The 24461-nt window shown below is 51.8% G+C and overlaps 1 protein-coding gene across 2 annotated transcripts in view; it reads right to left on the reverse strand.

The window, feature by feature from the left end:
- Positions 1-802: 802 nt before the first annotated feature.
- The window catches only part of SH2B2 (SH2B adaptor protein 2), an 81823-nt gene continuing 58164 nt past the window's right edge, over positions 803-24461 (reverse strand). For both annotated transcript variants that reach the window (XM_075013932.1, XM_075013933.1), the window contains exons 4-9: positions 21646-21737; positions 13336-13430; positions 11669-11851; positions 10769-10962; positions 7325-7496; positions 803-4698 (exon numbers count right to left, since the gene is read on the reverse strand). In XM_075013932.1, the coding sequence (XP_074870033.1) occupies positions 4385-4698; positions 7325-7496; positions 10769-10962; positions 11669-11851; positions 13336-13430; positions 21646-21737 (1050 nt within the window). In that variant the 3' untranslated portion in view covers positions 803-4384. The remainder of the gene's footprint in view (positions 4699-7324; positions 7497-10768; positions 10963-11668; positions 11852-13335; positions 13431-21645; positions 21738-24461) is intronic.

Here is a 24461-nt window from a genome sequence, read left to right on the forward strand (position 1 = left end):
AGTGGCTAAGCAGCAGTTCTGCAGAAAAGGACCTGGGCATTATAGTGGATGAGAAGCTGGACATAACCAACAATGTGCCCTTGTACCCAAGAAGATCAATAGCATACAGGGGCTGCATCAGTAGCACTGCCAGCAGATCTAGGGAAGTGATTATTTCCCTTTATTCAACAGCAGCGAGGCCACATTTGGAATAGTGTGTCCAATGTTGGACCCCCGCCCTTACAAAATGCGTATGGACACATTGGAGAGAGTCAGCAGAGGGCAGCAAAAATGATTTGGGGGCTGGACCACATAACTGATGAGGAGAAGCTGAGGGATTTAATCTTAGTTTGTCTAAAGCAAAGGAGTGAAGGGGGATTTGCCAGCAGCCATCAACTACCTGAACTGGGGTTACAAGGAGGATGGAGAGTCTGTCTTCAGTGGTGACAGATGACAGATTGAGGAGCAACGGCCTCAAGTTGCAGTGAGAGAGGTCTAGGTTGGGTACTAGGGAAAACTATTTTACTAGGAGGGTGGTGAAGCATGGGAATTTGTGGTGTAGAGAGGTGGTGGAATCTCCATCCTTAGAGGTTTTCAAGTCTTGGCTTGACAAAGCCCTGGCTGGGATGATTTAGTTGGGGCTGATCTTGCTTTGAGCAGGGGGGGTTGGACTCAATGACCCCAAGGTCTCTTCCAACCCTAGGATTCTACGAAACTACTCCAAGACAGTCAGTGCTGTCCCACCCCCAGAGCTAAGCACTCTGACCAGCTAATGTGGCAGCCAGCACTCTTACAGCACATCCAGGGATGCAGCGGCTTGGTTCAAGTGGTTTTATTTCAAAACTGGAACTCCATTTTCCCATTTGTTTTACAAATTGCTTAAATAAATTGAGTTATTCTACAGAACATTACACGTTTCCCGACCTCCCTTTATTTACAAATTAACATTTGCTTGTAGCTCATTTGCACCCACCTGCCCTCCCCCGCATGGCGCAACGGGGAAAAGCAGCCAGCCAGGAAAGGTCTTCAAGGCAATGGTTTGCCCTGTCCAGTCAGCTCGCTGAGACTTTTTGGAGCAGGAGAATGGATGCTCCCTGCCAGTTCATTGGGTGTGCAAACAAAGCAGGGCTATCTTCGAACGCGCTCCCTAAGAAAACCCTGCATTTCTCCACTGCACAGGGTGCCACCGATTCGTATCTTGCACAGGTGCCCCTGTGCATCACCCCCAAGGCTGGGCAGCTGCTGCACACACATGAAAAACCCCAGCTGACTCAGATCCCTCTCGCTGCCCCTTTAGATCTTCTGAAAGCAGAACTGGCTGTAAGTGGGAGATGGGCAGCCAGCGGGGAAGGGGCAGTTCGAGAAGGGTCCACTCCCCCATCCTGCCATGCTGCTTCAGAAGCACAGCTGTCATACAGGCATCGTGAAAGGCAGCAGGCAGGCTCAGGGGACCAATTCTTTGCCTTTGCAAGAGGGGCTGGAGGGAGCCAGGAGAGGTGGTGACAGGAAGTGCAGGGATGGGAGGACAGGCTGTGCTGACTCAGGAAAGAAGATAGCAAATAATAACTAGAGATGTGGTGGGAGGTGGGGGTGCTCCACTGGGGAGTTGGGCCAGGCATCGTGCTGGGTGTGGGAGGTGCTGGCATGGTGCCAGGGTGGGGGGGGGGTGCTCTGTTGGGGAGCTGGGCATGGCCCCTGCTGGCTGGGGAAGGGGCTGGGGCTGGCATGGTGTGTGTGGGGGGTGTCCTTTGGAGGGCTGGGTCAGGCCCCACACTGGCCAGGGGAAGGGCTGGGGCTGGCCCAGTGCAGCAGGGGCAAAGGTTGGGGATATGGCTGAACCATTCCCGGACAGACACACTGACAGACACAGCAAAAATAATATACATGATTGCAAAGGAACTGCGACTCAAGGCCTTGTCCACACACACACACATCACACTGCTTTAACAACACTGGTAGGGTTACAACAGTGCAACTCTCCCTACAGCACACGCTGTTAGACTGGTGCTTACGCCCTGTAACTTGTTTCCATATGGGAAGAGAAATAATAGATGGTGGTAAAGGCACCTCTGATCATAGTTAGCTCTTATATAGGGCTTTTATCCAGTAATCGCAAAGCACTACACAAAGATGAGGTCAGTCGCATTATGGTCATTTTACAGATGGGGAAACTGAGGCACAGGGGCCTGTGACTTGCTCAAGATCACCCTGCAGACCAAAATTAGAGCTGGGAACAGAACCCAGGCCTGCAAGATCCCAGGCTAGTGCCCATCCCACTCCATCCCACACACACTAGAGCTGTAGGGGCATAACTATTTCAACTCATAAAAGAGCACACAGCCCAGCCCACCAGTATGAAATCAGCGTGTAGACCTGGCTTCAAGTGCTGTCCCTCTTGCCAGCAGCAGTTTCATCCAGCCCCAAGAACAATTTTTTTTGTTTCTAAATAAAACCAAAAGCAAACCCATGCCACCCTCCGTTCATTTTATCTCTGAACACGGCAGGAAGCAGCCCTCCCTTTCCTCAGCTTGCTCTTCTCAGGCTGTTAGGTTTAATAGGCAAGAGCTTCAAAAGTAGCCCCTGGTTTTCACTGCCTTCATTTTGAGGATCCCAGCCAAGCACCTGGAATTGTCACTGTCTACTAACAGAGCAGAAGGGGCCTGACCCCATTGAAAATGAGGCTCCCTGGTCATTCTCTGTCTGGGGGCCCAGCCAGAGAAGCCCCACCAGAAAAGTTGCCACTTGAAAAGCTGGACCAATGTTGTCATATTTTAAAAGCTTTTTCCCTAGGGACTGGGGTTGATTGAATTTGCCATGTTAGCTAACAGGTGCCTGTGTAATCATTCTCCCCTTAGCAACAACCATAGAATAGACAGGGGCTAGCCAGGACTGGGCTCCAACCAGGAACGTTCACCTTAGTGTATGAGTGTGTCCGAGAGCAAGAGCAAGAGGGAGCGAGAGAGAGAGAGAGAGAGAGAGAGAGAGAGAGAGAGAGAGAGAGAGTGTGTGTGTGTGTGTGTGTGTGTGTGTGTGTGTGTGTGTGTGTGTGTGTGTGTGTGTGTGTGTGTGTGTGTGTGTGTGTGTGAGAGAGAGAGAGAAGACGTAAGACACACGTTTGTGCCTGTTACCAAGATGACGAACTGGGGGAAGCTGAGAGAACAGAAGCACAAATGAGGAGATCTGGGAAGATGGGGTTAGCAGGAAATATTAACAGAACTCCACAGCTACCGGCTGGTTAAAAGCTAACTAAGGCAGGAGGGTTTTATTCCACCTCCTCCAGCAGCCCCAGGACTTTCACAACCAAGAAGCAAAAGGAGTTATGTAGGGTGGGGGCCTGGCTCTAGGTAGGAGCCACAGGGTAAAAGGAAACATGGGCTGGCTAGCAGGAAAATCTTTCAGGGAGTGCGATGCATTAGGCTGTGGAATAATCTCCTCAGGGGACTGCTGGAAGCCCCCTAGTTTGAGACTCCACTGTACACCCGCCCTCAGCTTCCTGCAGCAAACAAACAAACAATTCCGCACTAGCACTGGAGCGGGATCGAGAGGCTGAGGGGTCTTTTCCGTCCCTGCCGGATGTTTGCGTAGGCTCGTGCTCTGTGCTAGTTACAACGAGGTGGGTCTTGTACAAGGTCACCTCAAAGTGTTACTAGCCTGCAGTGTCTTGTTTGCAGAACTCTCGGTAATTATCCCTGAAGAGAAGTAACCCTTTGAGATGACCTTGACTGTGTTCCAACTGTGGCAACGTCTAGTCCTCGCCATCAAGGAAACACCAGGAGATGCTCATATTGTTGCACGCCAGAGGGAAGAAAAATACAAATCAAAGCCAGGGGTTCTGATTACAGGAGAACCACTGCATTGTTACTGGACCCAAGCAGAATGGGGGAAGTCCGGATTAGACAGCAGGCAACAGTGAGTCTAGCAGGCGAGGCTTTGAGGGAGGAAAGGGAATGGACAACAAGCTGAAAAGGACAGAGAGTGACCCTAGCACAGGCATGGTCATCTTTGCCCTTCTGAGCTCAGAGCGCGAGCCGGGTCCAGGGAGCTGTGACTGTGTTTGGCTGGGATGTCCCTGGCTGGTGGACAGCCCATTGTTGAAAGCATTCGCCAAGCTGCCAAGGAGTAAAAGGACAGCCCAGGTCCATTGCTGGTGATGAAGGAGTTGGAGACTGTCAGGTGGCACCAGTGAATTGGACACTGAGGCGAGGGGAATGCCTGAGAGTTGACAAGGGAGTGGGGACAGCCCACGACTTTGGGCCTTGGCGATATGTAAAGATCCATGGGGGGAGGGCGGGCTTGGAGATCGGAGCCAGGGATCTCCACCAATGGCGGGTGCATCCCCATGAGGCTGGCGCTGTTGGCAGGCAGGGACCCCCACCCGGAGGGCTGGCTTCTGCTCCGGGTCTCCTCAGTAGAAAGAATACTGGTTCTCAACCGCCCTGGTCCTGTTGCGCGAGCTGTCACTCTCGTGGTAGTCCTCTGCGCTAACGCTGGGCGACTCCAGCAGCCGCTCAGTGCTGTTGCTGCGGCTCCGGGCACTGAGGGTCCCCTCCATTCGGTGGTACAGGTGGTGGCCAGCAGAGGAGGAAGAAGCGACAGCCCCTTCCATTGGTGACACGGGCTGGAAAGGGCCGGGCACGAAGCTGGAGAAGTAGTGTTGGGAGAGGAGATCGCTCCTGCAGGTGGGCTGTTGGGAGGCAACGGCCTGGGCAGGGCTCGTATCTGCAAGCAGAGCACAAGAGAGTCACGTGCCTGGAGAATGAATGAGGGCGAGCGTCTTACTAGCTGCTTGGTGCTGAACTGACAGCCTTGCAAATAGGAGTTCCCCATCTGCAGGGCACATGCAGCTGAGGAACACCTGTCCCACACAGCCCTGCCAATAACCTCTGCACTCATACGGCACTGGTCATCAGAGGATCACATGGCCTTTCCAGAGGCGTCATTGGCCCCAAGTTACAGGTAGGGAGACTGAGGCACTTGTGGGGTAGTGGAGGAGATCTTGCCCAGGGTCACCTACCAACACAGGACTGTAGATCAGCTGCAAATTGTCCAACTCCCAGACACTAGAAGGTGTGGTCTCATCTCCCCTCAACCAGCTGAAATGTGGAGCCAGGTCCTGTGAGTGGCCATACTGCACTAGACACAAAGGAAGGGCAAAGCAGTTCTGGGCAGGGCTAGTTCATTGTCTCTGTCCATCTCGCAGCGCTTTGCAAACTCCGGCTCAGCCTCACAGTGCTCAGGCCAGACCAGACAGCAGGTAGGATCCCACATCAAGTCAGCTGGAGAGCGGAGACATGACACCTGCTCTCCTGAGCCCCACTCCAGCATTTTAACTGCAGCCCCTCACTGCACATCACACCGTGGTTCTGATTCCAGTGCCCAAATGCCAGGCTGCCCCTCCCAGCCTCTCATGCTGACCTATGGCAGCACATGGACCAAACCTGCTCTCAGTTAGTTTGGGTCTTGGACAATCTGGGGAGAGCAGCCCTTCTGGGTGAAGCCACACAACCCTTATTGCCCGCAAGGTCTGACTGCCCCTAGGCACCCATTCTTGCAGACTTCCAAGGACAGAGGGAGGTCTCCTGTCCAGCCAGGGCTGACTCCTTCAATCACTGAGCACAATCCCTTTGCTTTAGTGGCCATGCCTCAGCCAGCCCCATACATAGCTGGGACAGCACCGGGCTGGGTAGGCCTCATCTTGGGATCCCGATGTGTTGCTAACACAGCAGGGGATTGAGAAGCTGGTGAAGCTGATATGCTTCCAGGGCGAAAGGGAGACCTGATAATCTACGGTGCCAGGAGGTGAGCAGGGAGGGCAGAAAGCGCCACAGCTGTGGCATTGTCCCTTCTCCCTCCAACTGCGCCGGCGCTCTGTGGGTCTGGACAGGACGTGTGGCCTGTCACCCCATCTCCGCCCATCCACCCTGTATGGGGACCTACAACAAGATCAGGGCCACCACATTGAGTAGATCCCCCCCATCACTGCTGCAGAGCCCCTCCTAGCAGGTGTGCAGAGGACGGCAGCTGGTGTGGGGACTCCTGGCCGTATGTCCCCATCTGAGGGGCTCAGAGGCATGAGCAGTATCGATGACAACCCAGTGGCTGGGAGACGCTGCCCGGACCTGGTGTCTCTCCAGAAAACCACACGGGTCGTAGGAAAAAATCAAGGGCCTTGGCTGACTCGACTGCCTGCCACTCCCTTCGCAGATGGCAGGGAGCCCATTTCCCTGCGTAAGACCTGGGAGACAAACCCTGGGCTTCGTATTAAGGCTACATAGGGGAGTACTGGCCTCTGTATCACACTGGGGCCCCCCTTTGCTGCCTGACTTTGCTCACTTAACATGCAGCCACCCTATGTCCCTCTCTTTGGCCCCTCAAGGTCTCCTGATCTGACCCCTGAACACACTGCCCCTGATGAGCTGCACCTCAGCCCATCAAGTTTACAGGTAACAAAATCCTTCCACAAGGTGCCACCGAACTGCACCTCAAGTGGCTGCACTCCCCCCCGCCTCAGCAAGTCTGCACAATAGGCCGTTCAGCAGCTGCCACATCACCAGAGCAGCAAATACACAGCTCTTCCTAAAGCTCATGGGATGGACACGCACACTGAGCTCATTGAGAGCTGCTCCAGAGGAGGCAGCACCTCTAGTGGTTAGAGCAGGGCACTGGGGGTCGGTAAGGCCCACTATGTGGATGGCTGGTTACTAGCAGGGACAACTCTTATATCCTTAAGCCTGCACCGCGATGGGCTCAGCTAAAGGAACTGGCTCTCTTAGCCAGGGCTGTTGCAGGCTTACCAGCCTCTCTATACTGCCTGGCCCCACTAGAAGGGCCTGAGTGGGTTGCAAATCCAGAATGCTGGGTTTCACTTGCTGCATGAGCCTGAGCAAGGCGTAATCACGCTGACTCTCAGTAAAGTGGGTTAATAGTCACAGCCCCTTTCATAAATTGCTTTGAGATCCCTGGGTGAGGAGTAACAGATGTTACGTTGTGAAAGTTCTCCGGAAATCCATCCCGGCCATGTCAGAGGGGGCCAGCCTGTAAGGTCAGCTTGGTTCTAACCAGCGTATCTTGGACGTGGTTCCTTCTGGAGCTAGATGCCATCAGTCCTGAGCTGGCCAGGGGTCTGAAGTGCTCCTAGTCCCACTCCCCACAAAGTGGCACGAGGGCAACACTTCAGAGTAAGCTGCACAGCTTTTGGGAAATGACACCAAAGGAGGGAGAGTGTTTGTTTCTTTGGGATGTTTCTTCTGGAGGTGGCCCTGCCCCCAAGTCTTAAGGCCATGACCGGAGCAGAGCTCTGACACACCTCCAGCTCTCCTCACGACACCTTAGCCGGGTGACCTACCAGACAGCGGGCCCTGCGCCACGACATAGCTGCGGAGAGTGATGTCAGCTGAGCCGCCAGACTCTAGGGGGATGGGGTGGGTGTGGAAGTGCCGCAGCATATCGAAGATGGTCTGGAACCAGAGGTGCTGCACGTGGCACTGGCCATTCTCGTTCAGGGACAGCCGCAGGTGCTGCAAGAGAGAAGCACAGTGAAGTACATGAGCCGAACACAGGGCAAGTCCACAATAGCAGTGGACACGGACGCAAGTGCACTGCTGCCACAGTCAATGCGCATGTCTTGTGCCCTTCATGTGCTGAGTAGCACATTTAACATTGGCTGCTTATCTCCAAACAAAACTGCCTTTTTCTGCTTGGCTTGCAATTTGGCTCAAAAGAGGAAGATCTCACGTTTCAGAGCATTTCACCAGAAACCGACTGGCTGCCAAGCAACAGTTGCTATGACCCATTCAGAAACCGCCTGGTCAGGGAGGCTGGCTTTTCTGGTTACCGGCAGCAGGGAACAGAAGGGTTCTGTGAGAAGATAGGAAAATAAAAGCCAGGCACCTTCATGTCCAGATCTGCACATACAGCAGAAAGCTTCTGCTCTGTCGCCTCTCATTCCCGCATGCAACCAAAATTTGCCTTATTTACCATGTTCTGTGTGGAGCAGCCAATTGAAATGAACCCCTTCAGACTTCACCCACAGCGCCATTTCGTTTTCACCCGTCAGGCCAGCACGCTGGCCAGCCAGCACCAAAGAGCTAACCTCTCTCTCCATGGGAGATTAACAAGCAGCACCACCAAGGGCAGAACTAATGCCTCTTCACTCGCAAGCAAATGCCATTGGGAGTTATTGCTACCAAGCCACTCAGGTTGTTGAAGTATTTTGGGTGATCAGTGCCACACAGAAACAGGGTAAGACTAAGAGGGAGTGATGTTAATCCAGTGATCTCAAAGCACCTTAGATGGGGAGCTAAGTATCAGCCCAGTTTTACAAAGGAGCTGGGCCGAAGGGGTTCAGTAACCAGCCCATGGTCACGCAGTGAGTCAGTGGCAGAGTAGGAAAGACTGCAGCTCTCCAGCGACAGCCCCCAGTCGAAGTTCTAGACCCAAGTTCTTCTGCTGGGATCTCTTCTCCCACTGGACAATTAAGCCACGTCAGCCTTTCACTGACCTGCAGGCTAGCGACACCATCTCCCTGCTGACCTGCAGCTATGCTGCATGGCATTGGGGTGTTATGTCAGCTGTGTTAGACGGACAGAATGCAATAGGTCCTGGGAAATGTTGTGGGACCGAGTCACATAGCCCCCGTTTAATCTGGGGCACATGAGTCACACTCTGCATAAAAAAGGGTCTGCATTAGACACACAAAACACCAACCAGGCAGCAAGAACAAATAGGCTTTATCTAGAGAGGGAAAAGCAGGCCTTACTCTGATCTTCCTATTACGACGTTCCTGGCAGGCTGGCACCAGGACAGAGCTGCCAGCATTGTTTCTTTTGAAGCCTTCCTGCCTTAGCAGAGCAGCAAGCGCTGCCAAACTTGGGAGATGCATTTCAGTGGTTCAGCACTTCAACTCCCCCAGCTTCTCAGTGGGAGCAGCCAGGCTGAGAGCCCTAGAAAGCAGCTACGTTTCTCCTGGTGGGATGTTAACGCCTGCTTGGGAGCAGAGCCCAGAGAGTGAACTGTGTGGGTTATTGGCAGAGTGGGTGGTTTGGGGTCCCCCAGGGCATTTTACTCTGTTCGTTATAGCTGGTCTGGCAGGGCCCCCTCTGGCAGCATCTTGAGCCAACAGGAAGCTTTCATTTCCTTCCATACAGTAATCCTTCAGGGCTGCTCTCGGTGCACTCCCCCCAGCTGAGCCGCTCAGCCAGTCTCCTCCAGCAGCACTGCTTCCCACTGGCTCTCTGGACTGCTCTCTGTGGCTTACATCCAGCTTCCTTTACAACCCCCTGGATTCCCTACACAAGCCGGGGGGAGGCTGGCAGCCACAGTGCCCTGGGAATTCCAGTTCTGGAAACTCACTTTCAGTTGGATGCAGGACCCTTGCTGCTCTCGAGACATCTGCAGTGCAGACGGAGGTGTACTGCCTAGCCTGTGGTGACACACACACACCAGCTTTGATCAGGGTACATAGCTGCAGCAGTGTAGGCAGCAGAGGGGCCTAGCCTCCTGTCTGTAACCTAGGCCCATATTTGGGCCTTTGACCCATCCTGCCACTCCACAGCAAGGTTGCTATTTTCACCGGGCTAACTCAGACAAAGCTAGTACATGTGTATTTATTCGATGTAGTGACCTGTAGCTCAGTATTTCTGTGTTGGTTATAATGTGTCAGCGTTCCACCCCAGAGACAGCTGCATTTCAGTGATGATGTGCTGACGCCGGCTGAGTTCTCCATCTTACCTTCAGATACAAGCATGCCACTGACATTAATGTCAGCTTTGTCTAGAGAACCTGGGGGCAAAACTGAGCTGTAGTGTTGTAACCCAGTAGACCAGGCACTAGTCTGAGTCTCACAACACCTGGGTTCTATTTCCAACTGTGCCATTGGCCTGCTGGGGGAGCTGAGGCAAGTCACAGCCTGCCCTGTACCTCATTTTCCCCATTTGTAAGCAGGGGGTAATGATACTGACCTTCTCTGCAAAGTGCTTTAAGCTCGAACAATGAAGAGAGCAAGACAGGAGGAACAGTAGTTTGCAGAGTGTGTCCAACAATGGTAACCTCCCCCACCTCTGTACCGAAGGCCTTTTCCTTCCCCCTTACCGAACACAGAATTAAACAGATGGAGAACCAACACTGAGCAGCACTTCTCTTCCTGTCCTGTCCTAATGTGTTAGGCAGGGGAGCTGTGTGGTTCAAACAGATGCTACGTTCCTCTGCAAAGGTGGCCACATTTCAGCCACAGATCGAATGGAGCCTTGTGCATCATTCTGTGATGAAAGAGGGCTTCAAGGGTTGGAAGATAAGGATTACTTGTGTTTGGGGACCCTGGCAACCCCCCAAAAAGGCCAGTCAGTAACACCACTTCTGAGCAAAAAGCAGTCAAGTAGCACTTTAAAGACTAGCAAAATAGTTTATTAGGTGAGCTTTCGTGGGACAGACCCACTTCTTCAGACCCCTTCTTGGTCTGAAGAAGTGGGTCTGTCCCACGAAAGCTCACCTAATAAACTATTTTGCTAATCTTTAAAGTGCTACTTGACTGCTTTTTGTTTTGATAGTGTATAGACTAGCACGGCTCCCTCTCTGTTACACTTCTGAGCAGCTTTTCAGAAGGCAGCAGAATATCTTGTTTCAGAGCCCCATTGTAATCCGATGGGGGTGGGGGGCAGAGAGGCACCAGGCACGGCTGTTCCCTGCAGGCCACATGTTGGAGTGATGCGGGGAGGTGGAAGACATCAGTGGGCGAGTGCTGCTTGTGCTGTTCTAAAACCAACGAAATAATCAGCACCACAATGGCACTTGCCTTTGCTTTCCCCTGGAAGTTAAAAGTCAGCACGTATTCGCCTGGCCGGGTTTCACTCTGCCGAATGACAAACAGACCGTGGCTCCTGGCCCCACCAAAGAGCACCAGCTGGGCGGCCTTGATCCGTGACAGCGTCCCATGGAACCAGGGGAAATCTGAGAGGTTGATCTCCACTTCTGTCTCACCTTCCTCCCCTGCCAGATCAGGAAAAGGGGAAAAGAAAGGCAGTTCAGAATGGGAAATGCACGCTTGTGTTTAGTCAGCGATGGCAGCAGCAGCGAATAGGCTGCAGGGCTCTGGCTAGTCGATCAGGCAGCAGGACTAGGACATTATGCTACACATGCCGGGTAGATGACGTCCAAGTGGAACGCAGGTGACCATGAATGTCTGAAATGCACAGGTGGGTAGCCAAGCAGGCTGGCTCCTGGGTGGCTCAGCTGCTCTGCTCAGTCCCACTGAGAGCGCAGCCGGGCAGAGCAGAAGAATTCTCCATGGGTAGCAAAGGCAGGTTAGGAGAGAGTTTCTGTATTAGACCCATGAGCTCTTCTGGCCGGGAGCAGTGGTGCAAGGTAGAATTGAGTGCACTGCCTGAACATACAACCCCCCCGCCCCACCTCTTCCTCGCCAGCTTTATTCCTGATCCCCCGAGCCCTGGCGTTTTGCCACTAGGCACATCTGCCCTCTGGCCAGGCATCTCACACGTACGCTCACCCGCTAACTCGCCTCTCTTGAATTCCAAAACTCCAGCCCTTGCTCCTCACCCGTCTCTCGCCATGCCGAATGCCAAAGAGCCGCTTTCAATCCCCCTTTCTGCTATCCATTGTGCCATGTGCAGCAAACCAGCTGGAAGGTGGCCCACTGCACTACCTTTCCCTCGCCCCCGCAGAGCCCCGGATGTACCTCCTACATGACTGCTGATGGCTGGCAACTCCAGAGTCTGCAGGAAGTTTTCCAGTGGCACATGGGCCAGGTGCTCCCCAGAGGAGTCTCTGGCCCGGCCATGTGGGGCTGAGATGACAGTGGCAGCGGCTGGGGCGGTGTGGGTGGCAAGGACAACACATCTGTCTGGAGTCCTGTGCACGCCTGAAAGAAACACAGAGGCGAATGAACGAGAGCTCCAGAGTTTCTCTGAAACTCAAACCACGGGCTCCTGTCACAGTCCCCCAGGATCAGTGCTAAGCCTTCAGCTTTGGAACACTCTCTTGGAAGAACCCTGCGATGGGTCAGAAGACCTGTGGGGCTTCCTCTTCCTTCAGGGAGAGCCACACAGACTGCCACGACTGACCCTCAGGGGAGCCACACTCCGGCTTCACCCCACGAGTTTAGTTCAGCCAGTCTAAACTAGAGGAACAACCGGTGGAGGCGTGTGCACCCCTCAGGGATTCAGAGACTTCGGCTCGTGTTCACAGGGCCACTCAGGCAGTGCTGTCCAAACGGACGGGTTTATTAATCACCTCGAACACCACAGAGAACATTCTGCACAGAGGAGCGAGGTTTAAAGCACAGCCTGGCTAGCCCAGAGCCCTGGTCAAGCTGTAGTCAAACTCCATTGTCTGTCTGTCTCACTCCGCCTGCCCTCCTTAGCCCAGTCCTGTGTGAGAGAGCCTCCCAGTTCCTCCCACAGCCAACACCGCATCTCCCCACCTCACACTCCCCAGCCTTTGTTCTCAGGCTGAAGTGCCCCATCTCTCGCCAGGTCACTGCTTATTAGGGGTTAATGGCCTGGCGCGTTGGGGTTTTCCACGGAGACAGGGCTGAGTTTTCCAGCACTCTGGTGTTGGCTTCAGCCAACTGCAAAACAACCCTGTGAACGCACGCTCTTGCTCTCTCTCACTCAGCCCCAGAGACAACTTATGCCTCCTCCTAACCCCACTGGGTCATCGTGCAAAATACAGGGGGCGCTAGAGCAGACAGAGGAGTAAAAGTCATTCAGTAATGAATGACTTGGTGCCCTGAGAGAAACAGGTAGACCTAGGTTAGCATGCAGGGTTAGTTAGTGCTATAGGTGAGCGCTGTCTCCCATTCGCCAGAGAAGGGGTGCAGAGAAGCAGAGCTACTCTGACCCTTTCCCCTGCCGCGGAAGGACAGCCACCAGAAATAAGAGGGCATTTAGTCTCCCACAGGCTGCTCTGCGGTGATGAGGGACAACGGTGCCAGGATGCTCAGTAGGAGCTGGAAAGAGACCCAAATGCACCTGCCATGCAGCAGAGCAGAGAGAGCAATGAGGTTGACAGAAATGGGCCAGACTTGAAGTGGACGCCAGAGGCTCCACGTGCACCATCCGTTTCTGTAGGAATAGGCAGCCAGTGAAGCCTGCTGGGGCCAAGCTAGGATCAGCAGCTGGCTCCAGGGACATGAAGCAGTGTGGCTGGATATGTGGCCTGCATCCCTGGCCTGTCAGATCAGCGTGGCTGCATCATGATGAGAACAGATCCCAAAGGAAAGTGGAGTCACTCTCACATTTTGAGATCTTTTCTTTTGTTGTTGCCTTGAAATCCAGCCAACCTCTCCAGGAAGCCCAACACCCAAACACAACACTGCTGGCGATTTTCTCTGAGCATCCTTACCATCCGCCAGAAATTCACAGCTGCAGGAGGGCATCCTTCCCGGCAGGCAGGTGCCCTGGGCACAGGAGGAAAGTTCAATATCATCTCCGCTGTCCCTGCAAGGTAAAAACAGAGCAGAGCAGCCTGTCACTCTCTGCAGGCACATGCCTGGGTAGGGAAGAATTTTAACTCTCAGGTAAGAACTGTGGTTCATTTGACTGAGCTTATACTTCTGAGTAAATTTGAACTCTGTGCCCTCCTGTGTGCATGCTCAGAAAGGAGAGTGACTCACATTTTTAGGGCTCATTGTTTGTTCCTGGAGGACGAGCAGAATATACTCATGCAAGGAGGCATATTAGAGAAACAAGAGGCACTATGATGGACCTCAGGAGCTAGAGATCTGACAGAATTGCAAGCCCAACCTGCCAAGTCTGCCTAGGCTGGCACCCAGGCTGCATTAGCCCTATGCGAGGTAAATGAGAAGGGCAAGGAGACAAGGCCAGCTGAACAGTCTCCATCCACTGTTTTTAGGAGGAAAAATGGTGTGTGCGCGTGCGCAGGAAGGGGTGGGGGGGCATTACTAAATTTTTTTTATTTAAGTTCCTGCAGAAGATTTCATTTTTCTATCCAAGTATTTCAGTTTTTTCGATCCAACCTGTCAGTTTTCAGTGAATGCTTAAAAACTGCTAATGAAACCAAAAGCTTTTTTTTCCTTCTTTCTTTCTTTCCCCGAGGGGGAAAATATAATTTGGCCCAAGTGTGGACAAAGCGTGCCTCCGAAGGAGACTCAGACCTTGGCGCAGGAGGTGCTGCAGAGAAAACTTTGGAAACACTGGACATCAGTTTCTCATGTGATCCACATCTTCACCCCCCGTCTCATCTCCCTTTACACCGTCCTCTCCTGGCCAGCTCACTCCACTGTCACCTTCTCCCTTTATGCTCACTTCTGTCCTCCCTGCTTTTGGCTTTGCTTCTTGGGTCTACCCTTCCGGCTTCACTCCCAGCTGGAAGGTGGTCCTTGGCTGCAACTCCTCTTCCATGCTGGCCCTGTTGGTCCTTTTGCTAGGAACACTGAGAACTTGGCCTGCCCCACAATCTGCCGCCCCCAGCTGCTGGGCAGGCTACCTGCAGAGGCCAGGTTGTGCTCCCTGGCTCCAGCAGCCCTGAACTTCCCAGCAGTTTGCTGCACTGCTCCCCCACAGAGCTTTGGCTTTCCTTGTATAAGCCATTTCAGCTCCCCAGTGCTCATCCCCAAGGATCCCACAGGCAAATACTAAAGGGCTGCCCTGGCACCAGTATGGGGCTGAGTGCCTGTGCCATGAAATAACTAGCCCCACCTCTGCCAGGCAGCTGCTCTGCCTGGCTTGCCAGTCCCTGCAATGCTGGCCAGGAATGGGGGTGACTTGGAGGCCTTTTGGGTTGGAAGCTGCATTCAGAGGAGCACCCGGGACCAAATGGATGGGGGCAGGTCAGGCAAGCAGAGCAGGCGGGAGAGATGAAGGCTGGCCAGTCCCAGGGCTGGAAGACATCTGTTTGGAGATGGAGCAGCCAATGTTTAGCATCAGGAATGGGAGCAGGACAGGGCTGGTGGACATGGAGACAAGGACTCCTGGGGTGGCAAGCAACAGCCTGCCCAACAGAGAGAATGTCAGACCAAACAATATCCCACCCCATAGGAGCAGTGTGCGTGCACATCCCTGCCAACTGGCCGTCTCCCCCGTCAGTCACAGCTGTGCCCACCCCTTTTTCCTGTTGCCATCATAATGCAAGAAAGCCACATTCTCCTGACATCCTATTTTTAGCCTGGATGCTCCCGATTACCCCATCGTGGTGAAGTGCACACCCCAGTCTCCGTTACTCTGGGAGCAGCAGCCTGCAGTTTGAACAGGAGGAAACGTGCAGCACAGGAAGTGGTTTGTGTTTGTGGTAGTTGGCAGAGAGCTGCTAAATTATTCAGTGATGAGCAACTGAATGTGCAGTCGGAGTCACTCAGCTGCAACCCTTGGGGAAAAAAAAGCCCTGCAGAGAGCACATTGACAGGGCATTTACGAGAAGGTTTCCAACTCTAACTCTTGGCAAAAGGGTCAACCACCGATGAAGGAAAAACCACTCTTGGTGCTCACCAGGTATGCCCCTGTGTCAAGTATCCCAGAGCACTAGACAAACCTGTGTCCTGATGCTACAAACACATGGGCCCATGATTAGCTTCAAGCCCAAGCACAGTCCCAGGGATGGCAGCAGGGCTGGAAGTGAAGCACATGCATGCCCGTTTGCTGGATCTTGGCCCTTACTCCAGTGAGGGAGGCACAGTAATTACGCACTTATTGCATACGGGAAGGCAGGCAGAGCTGTCATGCTGTTTGCTCGTAGCCACAGAGCATGAGAGGGGCAGAGCCAGGAGTGCCCATCCTTTGCCTCAGACCCTGAATACCACACTAGGCAAGCTACAGAGCAGGGCTCAGAGCACGCCACCGTGTTCCTCCAGACTCCAGAACAGCCCTTGGACACCAGAACTCTACAGCTCCACCACTCAGCGGCCTGGGCGCTCTCAGCTGAAGAACATAAGGACGGCCATAGCGAGTCAGACCAAAGGCCCGTCTAGCCCAGTGTCCTGTCTTCCAACAGTGGCCAATGCCAGACGCCCCAGAGCAGGGCCCGGCAACCTGCAGCTCTTTAAGCAGTCACTTGCTGCTCCAGAGGCTGCTGCAGCGGCTGCCTCCTCTGCAGCTCCCTGCCCTGCTGCCACTGACACAATAGGACACAACTCAGTTGATTTAACAGCCGGCGGGGCAGTGGGAGGGATCCGGCCACGTCCTGCGCCAAGCGCCAGGGCTGCTGCACTCCATCCCTCGCAGGCACAGGGGAGTGTGTCGGTAACGGGGTGCCTTGCGCTGCAGGCGGGTTCCCCCCCGAGGTGGGGGGCTGGGGTGGGTGAGGCTCACACAAAAAGTGCTGGGAGGGGTACAGCAGAGCAGGGAGCCATGCGGCAGCCCAGTGGCGCAGTGCACGGAGGACCCCACCTTCCCCCCTGCTAGCTCAGCTCAGCAAGCAGCCAGGAGTGTGCGGGGCGGGGGGAGCCCCAGGCATCATCTCCCCAGCAGGTGTCACACAACCAGCCGAGCGCCCCAAGGCAGGAGCTGCGCACAGCTGGGCCAGCTGCCTGGGGGTTGGGGTGGGGTCTCCCTGGCACGCTGCCCTGTGGTGCCTCTAGCATGATCTGATGTTACTTGTGAAGGACCGTCTCGGATTCACAGACACTGCGGCTCCTGAAGGACTCATTTTGTAACTGAATTTGAAAAAATGGCTCTTCTTCCTATTTTGCTTGTAGGCCCCTGCCCCAGAGAGAGTGAAGAGGCCAGGCAATCATTACCTACACTATGCAGCTGCGGTCCACTCGTGCGACAGTGACTCCAGCCACGGGGCGGCTCCAGTGAGTAATCCCGGGGGGGGGGGGGGGGCAGTGCCTGGCTTGGGAGGGACAGGGGACACAGCACCTGATTGGGTTGGAGGAGGTGGCACCTAGCTTGTTGTGGGGGATGTGGAGATCCAATCAATCTCTTTTAGACACTGCATTAAGTAATTCCTTCCCTGTCACCATTTCTAGGCCAGGGACACCATTCCTACCTAGCCTGGGTAATAGGTATTGATGGACCTAGCCTCCATGAATTCATCTAGTTCTTTTTTGAACCCTGTTAAAGTCCTGGTCTTCACAACATCCTCTGGCCAGGAGCTCCCCAGGGTGGCTGTGTGATAAAAGTCTTCCCTTTGTTTGTTTTAAACCTGATACCTATTAATTTCATTTGGTGTCCCCCAATTCTTATATTATGCAATCAAGTAAATAACTTTTCCTTATTCGCTTTCTCTGTACCAGTCCTGATTTTATAGACCTCTGTCATATCCCCCCCTCAGCCTAAGGTGAAAAGTCCCAGTCATTTTAATCTCTCTTCACACGGCACCTGCTCCAAACCCCTCATCATTTCTGTTGCCCTTTTCTGAACTTTTTCCAATGCCAAGATGTCTCCTCTGAGATGAGATGACCACAGCTGTACACCATATTCTGAAGGCTCCTGAATGTTCTCTCCAGCAAAGTAGAGCATGTACAACGTGCTCCCACAGCACTGAGTCAATAAAAGCCAACAGACCCCCTCTTTTCACAATTCCTTCCTTCTCATCTGAGCCACAAGGGGATTATTTCCCCCTGCGGACAGCTTAGTATTTCAGACATGTTTGGAATGAGAATGGAGCCTTGTGCTGCAGAAAGGCAGCTGAAGCCAAAGCAAATAAGTCTGTTTGCTACTGTGAGATATTTGTTGAGGTATTGTGACCTTTTCCATGATCTTTGGAGTCCACCCTTTTATTCCGCTTCTAAGCCCTCCATAAGACTAAGACAATAGCTTACATTTCTATAGCGTCTTGCACCCTAAGGGATACCACGCCAAGCTGGGTTTAGGCTGCTTGCACAGGAATCACAGCCTGCCAGCGAAACCCAACCACCTCTGGGGTGGAACACAGCAGCTGTGTAAAGAGTGGCACTCCACAACAGCACAGGAGAGGATGTGAAGGCAAACACTGTGTCTACTTGTAACTGTAGGAAGACCAAGCCTACAACACAGAGGTTAGTGTGTGCAAAACATCTGTGATTCTGGGCACCAATAAGCCCCATTTATATGATGTCCACCATATCAGCTGACACACTGGGGATTTCAAATGGGGACTCCAAACACAAGCTGCTTCAGCTGAAGAGCCAGGCCACTAAAGCTGCTGGCTGGAAGGGACTCAGGAACTCAACCCCTGGAAGATTCACACACTGCTCGTTGGAAGGGACTCACATCCCCATGTCTCAGGCACAGAGTGAGACACACACTAAGCCAGGGGTCACACAAGTACTGGGAGAGCAGATGAACATGAGAACAGCCATACTGGGTCAGACCAAAGGTCGATCTGGCCCAGTATCCTGTCTGCCGACAGTGGCCAATGCCAGGTGCCCCAGAGAGACCGAACAGAACAGGTGATCATCAAGTGATCCTGCTACTGTCATCCATTTTCAGCCTCTGGCAAACTGAGGCTACAGACACCATTCCTGCCCATCCTGGCTAATAGCAAAGCTAATAGCAAATAGCAGGTGGAGTGTAAGGGGCCCCGTTTTATCCCAGGTAACTGCTGGCTAGATTCTCTTCCAGGCGGCTGTGTTTGAAAGCTGCTCTTGGCTTACAGAGGCAGTAGACTGGCAGGTCGCTTGATGCTGAGAGCTAACCAACATTTTAAGAATGAAAAAATTCTTGTTAAAAATGGGTTTTTTAAAAACATTTTGGTGAAAAAAAATTGCAGACTTTTTTCCATTTTTCGTTCTCTCACACCCCCAGCCCACTTGACCCCCACAGCAGCATAACCTTTAAAAAAAAAAATCAAATCCAGCAACCTTTTCGGTTGCTGAAAAACTACACTTCCATAAACAGCGAGAAGTGCTGCTAGTCATTCTGGCGCTGCTCTTCATACAAATGATTAAATAGTTCATGAAGCAATTGGAAGAAGGAGACACAAGAGCGCCGCTCCAAGCCTTTCAAAACAAAACTCGCTCTAATGTTGCAATGTTTTTTGCAAAACTCATTTGACGTTTTCCTACCAGAGCTGGAATCTGGCTGAGATACTGGGACCAGCTTCACATTCCCTAGTGCTTAGGGGTTGGGCTTTTGGGCAGATGGCATCTGCAGGCACCCAGCACCCTTAAAACATAAGCAGGGCCCTGTTTCAATTCTGACCATCTCTGTATTAGCACAACTGGCTCTAACCCTAATAAGGAGTGTGGCCCAGGGGACTGGGACTCAAGAGATGTGCGTTTTATTCTCAGCTCTGCCTCTGGCCTGCTGTGTGACCTTGAGCAAGTCCCTTCCCTGCCCTGTGCCTCAGCTTCTCCATCTGTAAAATGGTAATATTGACAGTGACCTCCTCTGGAAAGCACTTGACGATCTGCTGATGAAAAGCACTAGGCATTATCATCACTATGCCCTCTTTGTCAAAGTGCACAGAAAGCACCTTCACCTCTCGTCTTAGGTCCTGCATTTGCCAGGCGCTTAGGTTCTTATGGCCAGCTGATTCTTAACAAAATTATGCACTGATCTGAACTAATGTCCCACAGAACATAACACAGTTCAACCAATAGTGCAGCAGACTGGGAATCAGGGCTCCTACGTCTATACTGGGCTCTGCCATCAACTTGCTGTCTGGCCAGGGGCATGTCATTCAGCCTTGACAGGCCAATTTCTCCCTCTTCTGTGAATGGGGATGAGACTCATCTATCTCTGTGGGGGCTTGTGAGGGATTAGTCAATGTTTGCAATTGAATCTCCTCAAATAAAAGCACCAAAGCCAGCACACAGAGGGAAGCCCCTTTCCACCTGTACGGCTGTCAATGTCACAAAACCAATGAGATTCAGACTGGAGCCGCGCCCATACTGCAGAAAACCCCCTGCAGAGTAGCCACCCGGCGGCTCCCTCCTTCTCCCAGTGAGTCGTAGATTTCTAAGGTCAGAAAATCATCGAGTCTGACCTTCTGTACACAACCGGCCATCAAATTTCAGCCAGTTATATCTGTACTGAGCCTGACTTGTGTCAAGCTCCAGCGAGGAGGATCAGAACGTGTTGTTCATGTCCCAGGCGTTCAATGGGCAGGGTTTGTTCTTTCACGCCACCATGTGAATTCAATAAAGGGAGACAAAGGGTTTTAATTCACCAGCACAGAGCAAGGCATATGCCCACACTGCACATGTCCGGTAAGGAGTTTTGCAAAGCAGTTTTCTTCCCAGATCGGCCAAAGCCTTGGGCTCTGGGTGACTCCCATGTGGTTTTTGCCCTCTCTGGATTTTTCCATTCTTGTGAGGGGCACTTCTTCGCTGGCGTGTTGCTGCCCTGCCTTCACAGCTAACAGCCAAATAAACATCTCGTTAGAGCCTGCCTGCTCTTGCCTACCAGCCTTTGGGAGGTGCTCAGGCAGATGCCCGATCTAACACTTCAGTGACCAATTCTCCATCCAAAATAATATGCCAGTTTTCAACTCCAGGAGCAAAGAACTGGTCTTGGGGTAAATGTTACCCCTCCCTGTGGGATGCCAGCCCCTAGGCATATGCTGTAAGTGTGGGGCGCGAGGGCAGGATGAACAGATCACCCCCCAGCTGTCCCTCTAAGATCATGGTCTTTGGGTGCCTGGGAGAAGACAGATGAGAGGCAGGGCCTGCAGCTTTCATTTGGTGGTTCTCACCTTTGGAGCCCTGAATGTGGAATAAATTACCAGGCACTCAACTCACGGGATTGATTCTCAGCAATGAGCCCCCAGCCTCCATGGTCCCCACACAGCCAGAACACCTGACGCAAGGCTGCTAATGTCCAAATGCCACAGGCCAGAGAACTGAACTGTTGGCAGCTGAGCCAGTGTGAGAGGTCTGGTCTAAGCATTCATCCTAAACAGCCTGGTGGGATTTGCCTTCTATGTCCACACTAATTCTGAACTACACGGTTGCAGTGACACCACCCTTCCCCGTCCCTGCAGCTGCTCCGGGAGCACGGTCTAGGCAGTATGGGCAAGCCTGTGGAGAGCCCTGGGAGTTGTCCAGAATGTTCCCCACAAGCGAATTTTGTTAAGACCTTATGATGAACCTGGATGATCGGTCCAGACAAAAAAAAAAAAAAAAATCGCAGAGGAAATCCATGCCGAGCCCAACCCGAGTGGGAAAGGAGCCCCTCTGCTGACTGGGTACTGTGGGAAGGGAAGGCAGTGCACCCCAAAACTCTAACTCTGGGGAATGAGTTTGTATTTTGGGGCTTTCTTGGTTGATCAGATGCCCATGTAGCCTAAGCACTTTTGGGGAGCACAAGATAAGCATATAATACACAGGAGGATATGCCAGAAAACAAAGGAGAGCATGGTTAGGTTTGAAACCTAGTCACCCCCAAATTGATAAGCAAGGGGCCTTCAAACAGCAGTAAGCAGTGCAATGCACTTGGATATCACAGACACAATTGCCTTAGTTGAGAAGACAGACAGGAACCTGGCAGCCTATTCAGAACCCTTCCTTATGGAGCCTAAAAAGAGGAGAAACCAGATGCCAGCTGTAGGACTGACCCTGTCCCATCAGTCTATCCATGAGAACAGGAATGGGAGGGCTGCAATCCAATTTGCCCAGCATTACAGGAGTGCCAGCAGAACAGCTAGCAACCTCGCTCTCAGCCGACGCCTCGGTCTGCATTACTTACAACAGTAACAGGGACAAGGTATCTGCACGCCCCACAGTCTTTGCAATGGATTTACCCCCACAATGTGTCCTCAAGTGAGCCTTACCCGGGATCTGTGCAGTCCTGGATATCTGCCACCCAGGAGTGTTTCTGGAGGGAGTCGATGGTTTCCAGGATATACTCAGCACCATTCTCCACCTAGATGGGGAGAAGAGGGGGATGCCATCAACGTACAATTCCTTTACCTGTTTGAAATGCTCTTCCTCACTTTGTCACTCTCCCCAGAGCTGTGACAGGAGAGGGAAAATGAACTGCATAGCCTCTGCTCATCAATCAGAGTGGATTGTGGAAGTAAGTAAACACGTGTATCACACCTTCGCCCACCAAGGTCATGCAACCACCTCTCTGGTGCATGCTACAGCTGTGCAATACCTCACAGCGCATCAGTTCAAAACGAGATGGGAAGGAGCATACCCTGGCCAATCAGAGTTTAGACGGGGAATGAAACGGGGAATTTTAAGGCATTTGACTGTAACCCCCTAATTTGGAACAGTCCATTCCTATTTCTGAGAAATGAGGCACGGGATTTGTGACATGCCATGACTTCAGTTTAAAGGCTCATCTGAAAAAGATACCATACGTCCAACACCACATTACCCCTAACACCACACAGGAACATTTGCTCAAAACTGCCTCAGAGGAGAAAGCCATTTCCTGTATAACCCAGGCTCTCTCTGAAATTCACCTTTCCACATACTGATCAGGCTCAAGGTTTATCAGATCAGATGCCACAGCCAGAGGCTGTAGGGCCAACCTGAACTGCTTGAAAAATCACAAGTCAGCTGTCTCCACACACACACCCCCCATCTAAAAATCATGAGGTTATCTTGAAAATGATAAGTCTTTTAGAAAAAAAAAAGTAATATTTTTCAATGTCATAATTTGCCTTCTGGTTCCCAAGCTTTTGTTTGCAACCAGGTGGGCTAAAAACATACCTGAGAAATAGTAACAGAGAAGGAGCCGTGTCAGTCTATATAATATCAAAACAAAAAAGCAGTCAAGTAGCACTTGAAAGACTAAACAAAATAGTTTATTAGGTGAGCTTTCGTGGGACAGACCCACTTCTTCAGACCATAGCCAGACCAGAACAGACTCAATATTTAAGGCACAGAGAACCAAAAACAGTACTCAAACTTGACAAATCAGAAAAAAAAAATTATCAAGGTGAGCAAATCAGAGAGCAAAGGAGCTGGGGGAGGGGGAAGTTAAGAATTAGATTTAGGTTAACAATTTAACCTAACATTTAGGTTAAGAATTAGATTGGGCTCTTTGGCATACTTGGCTGAATCTGATTCTTAACTCCCCCCGCTCCTCTGCTCTCTGATTTGCTCACCTTGATAATTTTTTGTTTCTGATTTGTCAAGTTTGATTACTGTTTTGGTTCTCTGTGCCTTAAATATTGAGTTTGTTCTGGTCTGGCTATGGTCTGAAGAAGTGGGTCTGTCCCACGAAAGCTCACCTAATAAATTATTTTGTTAGTCTTTAAAGTGCTACTTGACTGCTTTTTTGTTTTGATACCTGAGAAAGTGGCAAGCTGAGGGTTTCATATAGTCACATGATTCTGGGAGCTGGGGCTTTAATTAAAAATACCAACCACTTTGAGAGGTGGCACAGCAGCAGAAGGTAGGGCAGGAAAGGGAATCGTAAGTCACCAAGTAGAAACTCTTGACTCTCTGGTGAGGAGGAATGGGGCAAAGTCTGCCAAAAAGTGTTATATAATCTGTTACCTAACTGGACGAAAGCAGGCCTGCCTCACTCAGGGTATCATGTAGCAAGCCAGGATAACCCGTCAAATGAGCCTAATAACACACAGCTGAATCACTGCACCCAAAATAAACAAGCTGTAGGATGAACTGTCAAAGCTCTGCTCAGGAGCCCCGGTCAGAGCTGGACAGTAGCAGAGGGCATGAATCTGCTTGCAGCCAAGAATCAGATGAGCAAGTGCTGTAAATCAGCAATGCCATTCCCAGCACATACGCTTTGGATGAGCAGGTGATCATTCCATTCTTGTGCTTTACCACTCACAGTAACAGACACCTAAACTTCATAAGAAATAACACAAAATATTCCTGGGAAACTGGGATTTTTAAATAGTCTGAACAAAATGAAGGGGAACACAGCATAGCATTGGGATACCTTGTGAGGCTCTACTTTTCTTCATGATGAAAGGAGATACAAGCATACAAAAGGGGAGCTCAGTTAAAGGCTGTACACCAGACCCTCCTTAGGGTTTATGGGGCCCTATGCAATATTATTAAATGGTGCCCCATGCCCCATAGCAGCTGTCGTGTGTGTGATTTTATAATCTTCAGCAACACACTAATTAAACATTCTTCAAAACAGATTTTAAATTAAGGTCCAGTTGACTCAGACAGTAAATTCTGAAACTGATAGGGGTTGGCAAATGCCTGTTAAATGGCTTCATTACCACTTGAATGGCACTTTCACAGGTTCCACTAATAGCTCTGGCAGGCTTTTGCACTCTTAAGCTAACTAGATCAAGCAGAGCAACTGGAATAGGGAGGGGAAGAGGCGAGTGGGTAAACATTAAGACTCCCCTGGTGCCCCAAGAATTTCAGAAAAACCGCGAAGTCCTGTGGCACCGTACAGACTAACAGAATTTTTGGAGCGTAAGTTTTCACGGGCAAGGACCCACTTCGTCAGATACGCTGGCCAACGCATCTGACGAAGCGGCTCTTTGCCCACGAAAGCTCATGCTCCAAAAATTCTGCTAGTTTATAAGGTGCCACGGCACTTCTGGTTGTTTTTGCAGATACAGACTAACACAGCCACCCCTCTGATACTTGTCAAAATTTTCAGGTGTCCTATGCAGCTGTGTATTCTATGTATGGGTAAGGAGGA

The sequence above is a fragment of the Carettochelys insculpta genome, chromosome 19 (assembly GCF_033958435.1).
Source record: "Carettochelys insculpta isolate YL-2023 chromosome 19, ASM3395843v1, whole genome shotgun sequence".
NCBI lineage: Eukaryota > Metazoa > Chordata > Testudines > Carettochelyidae > Carettochelys > Carettochelys insculpta.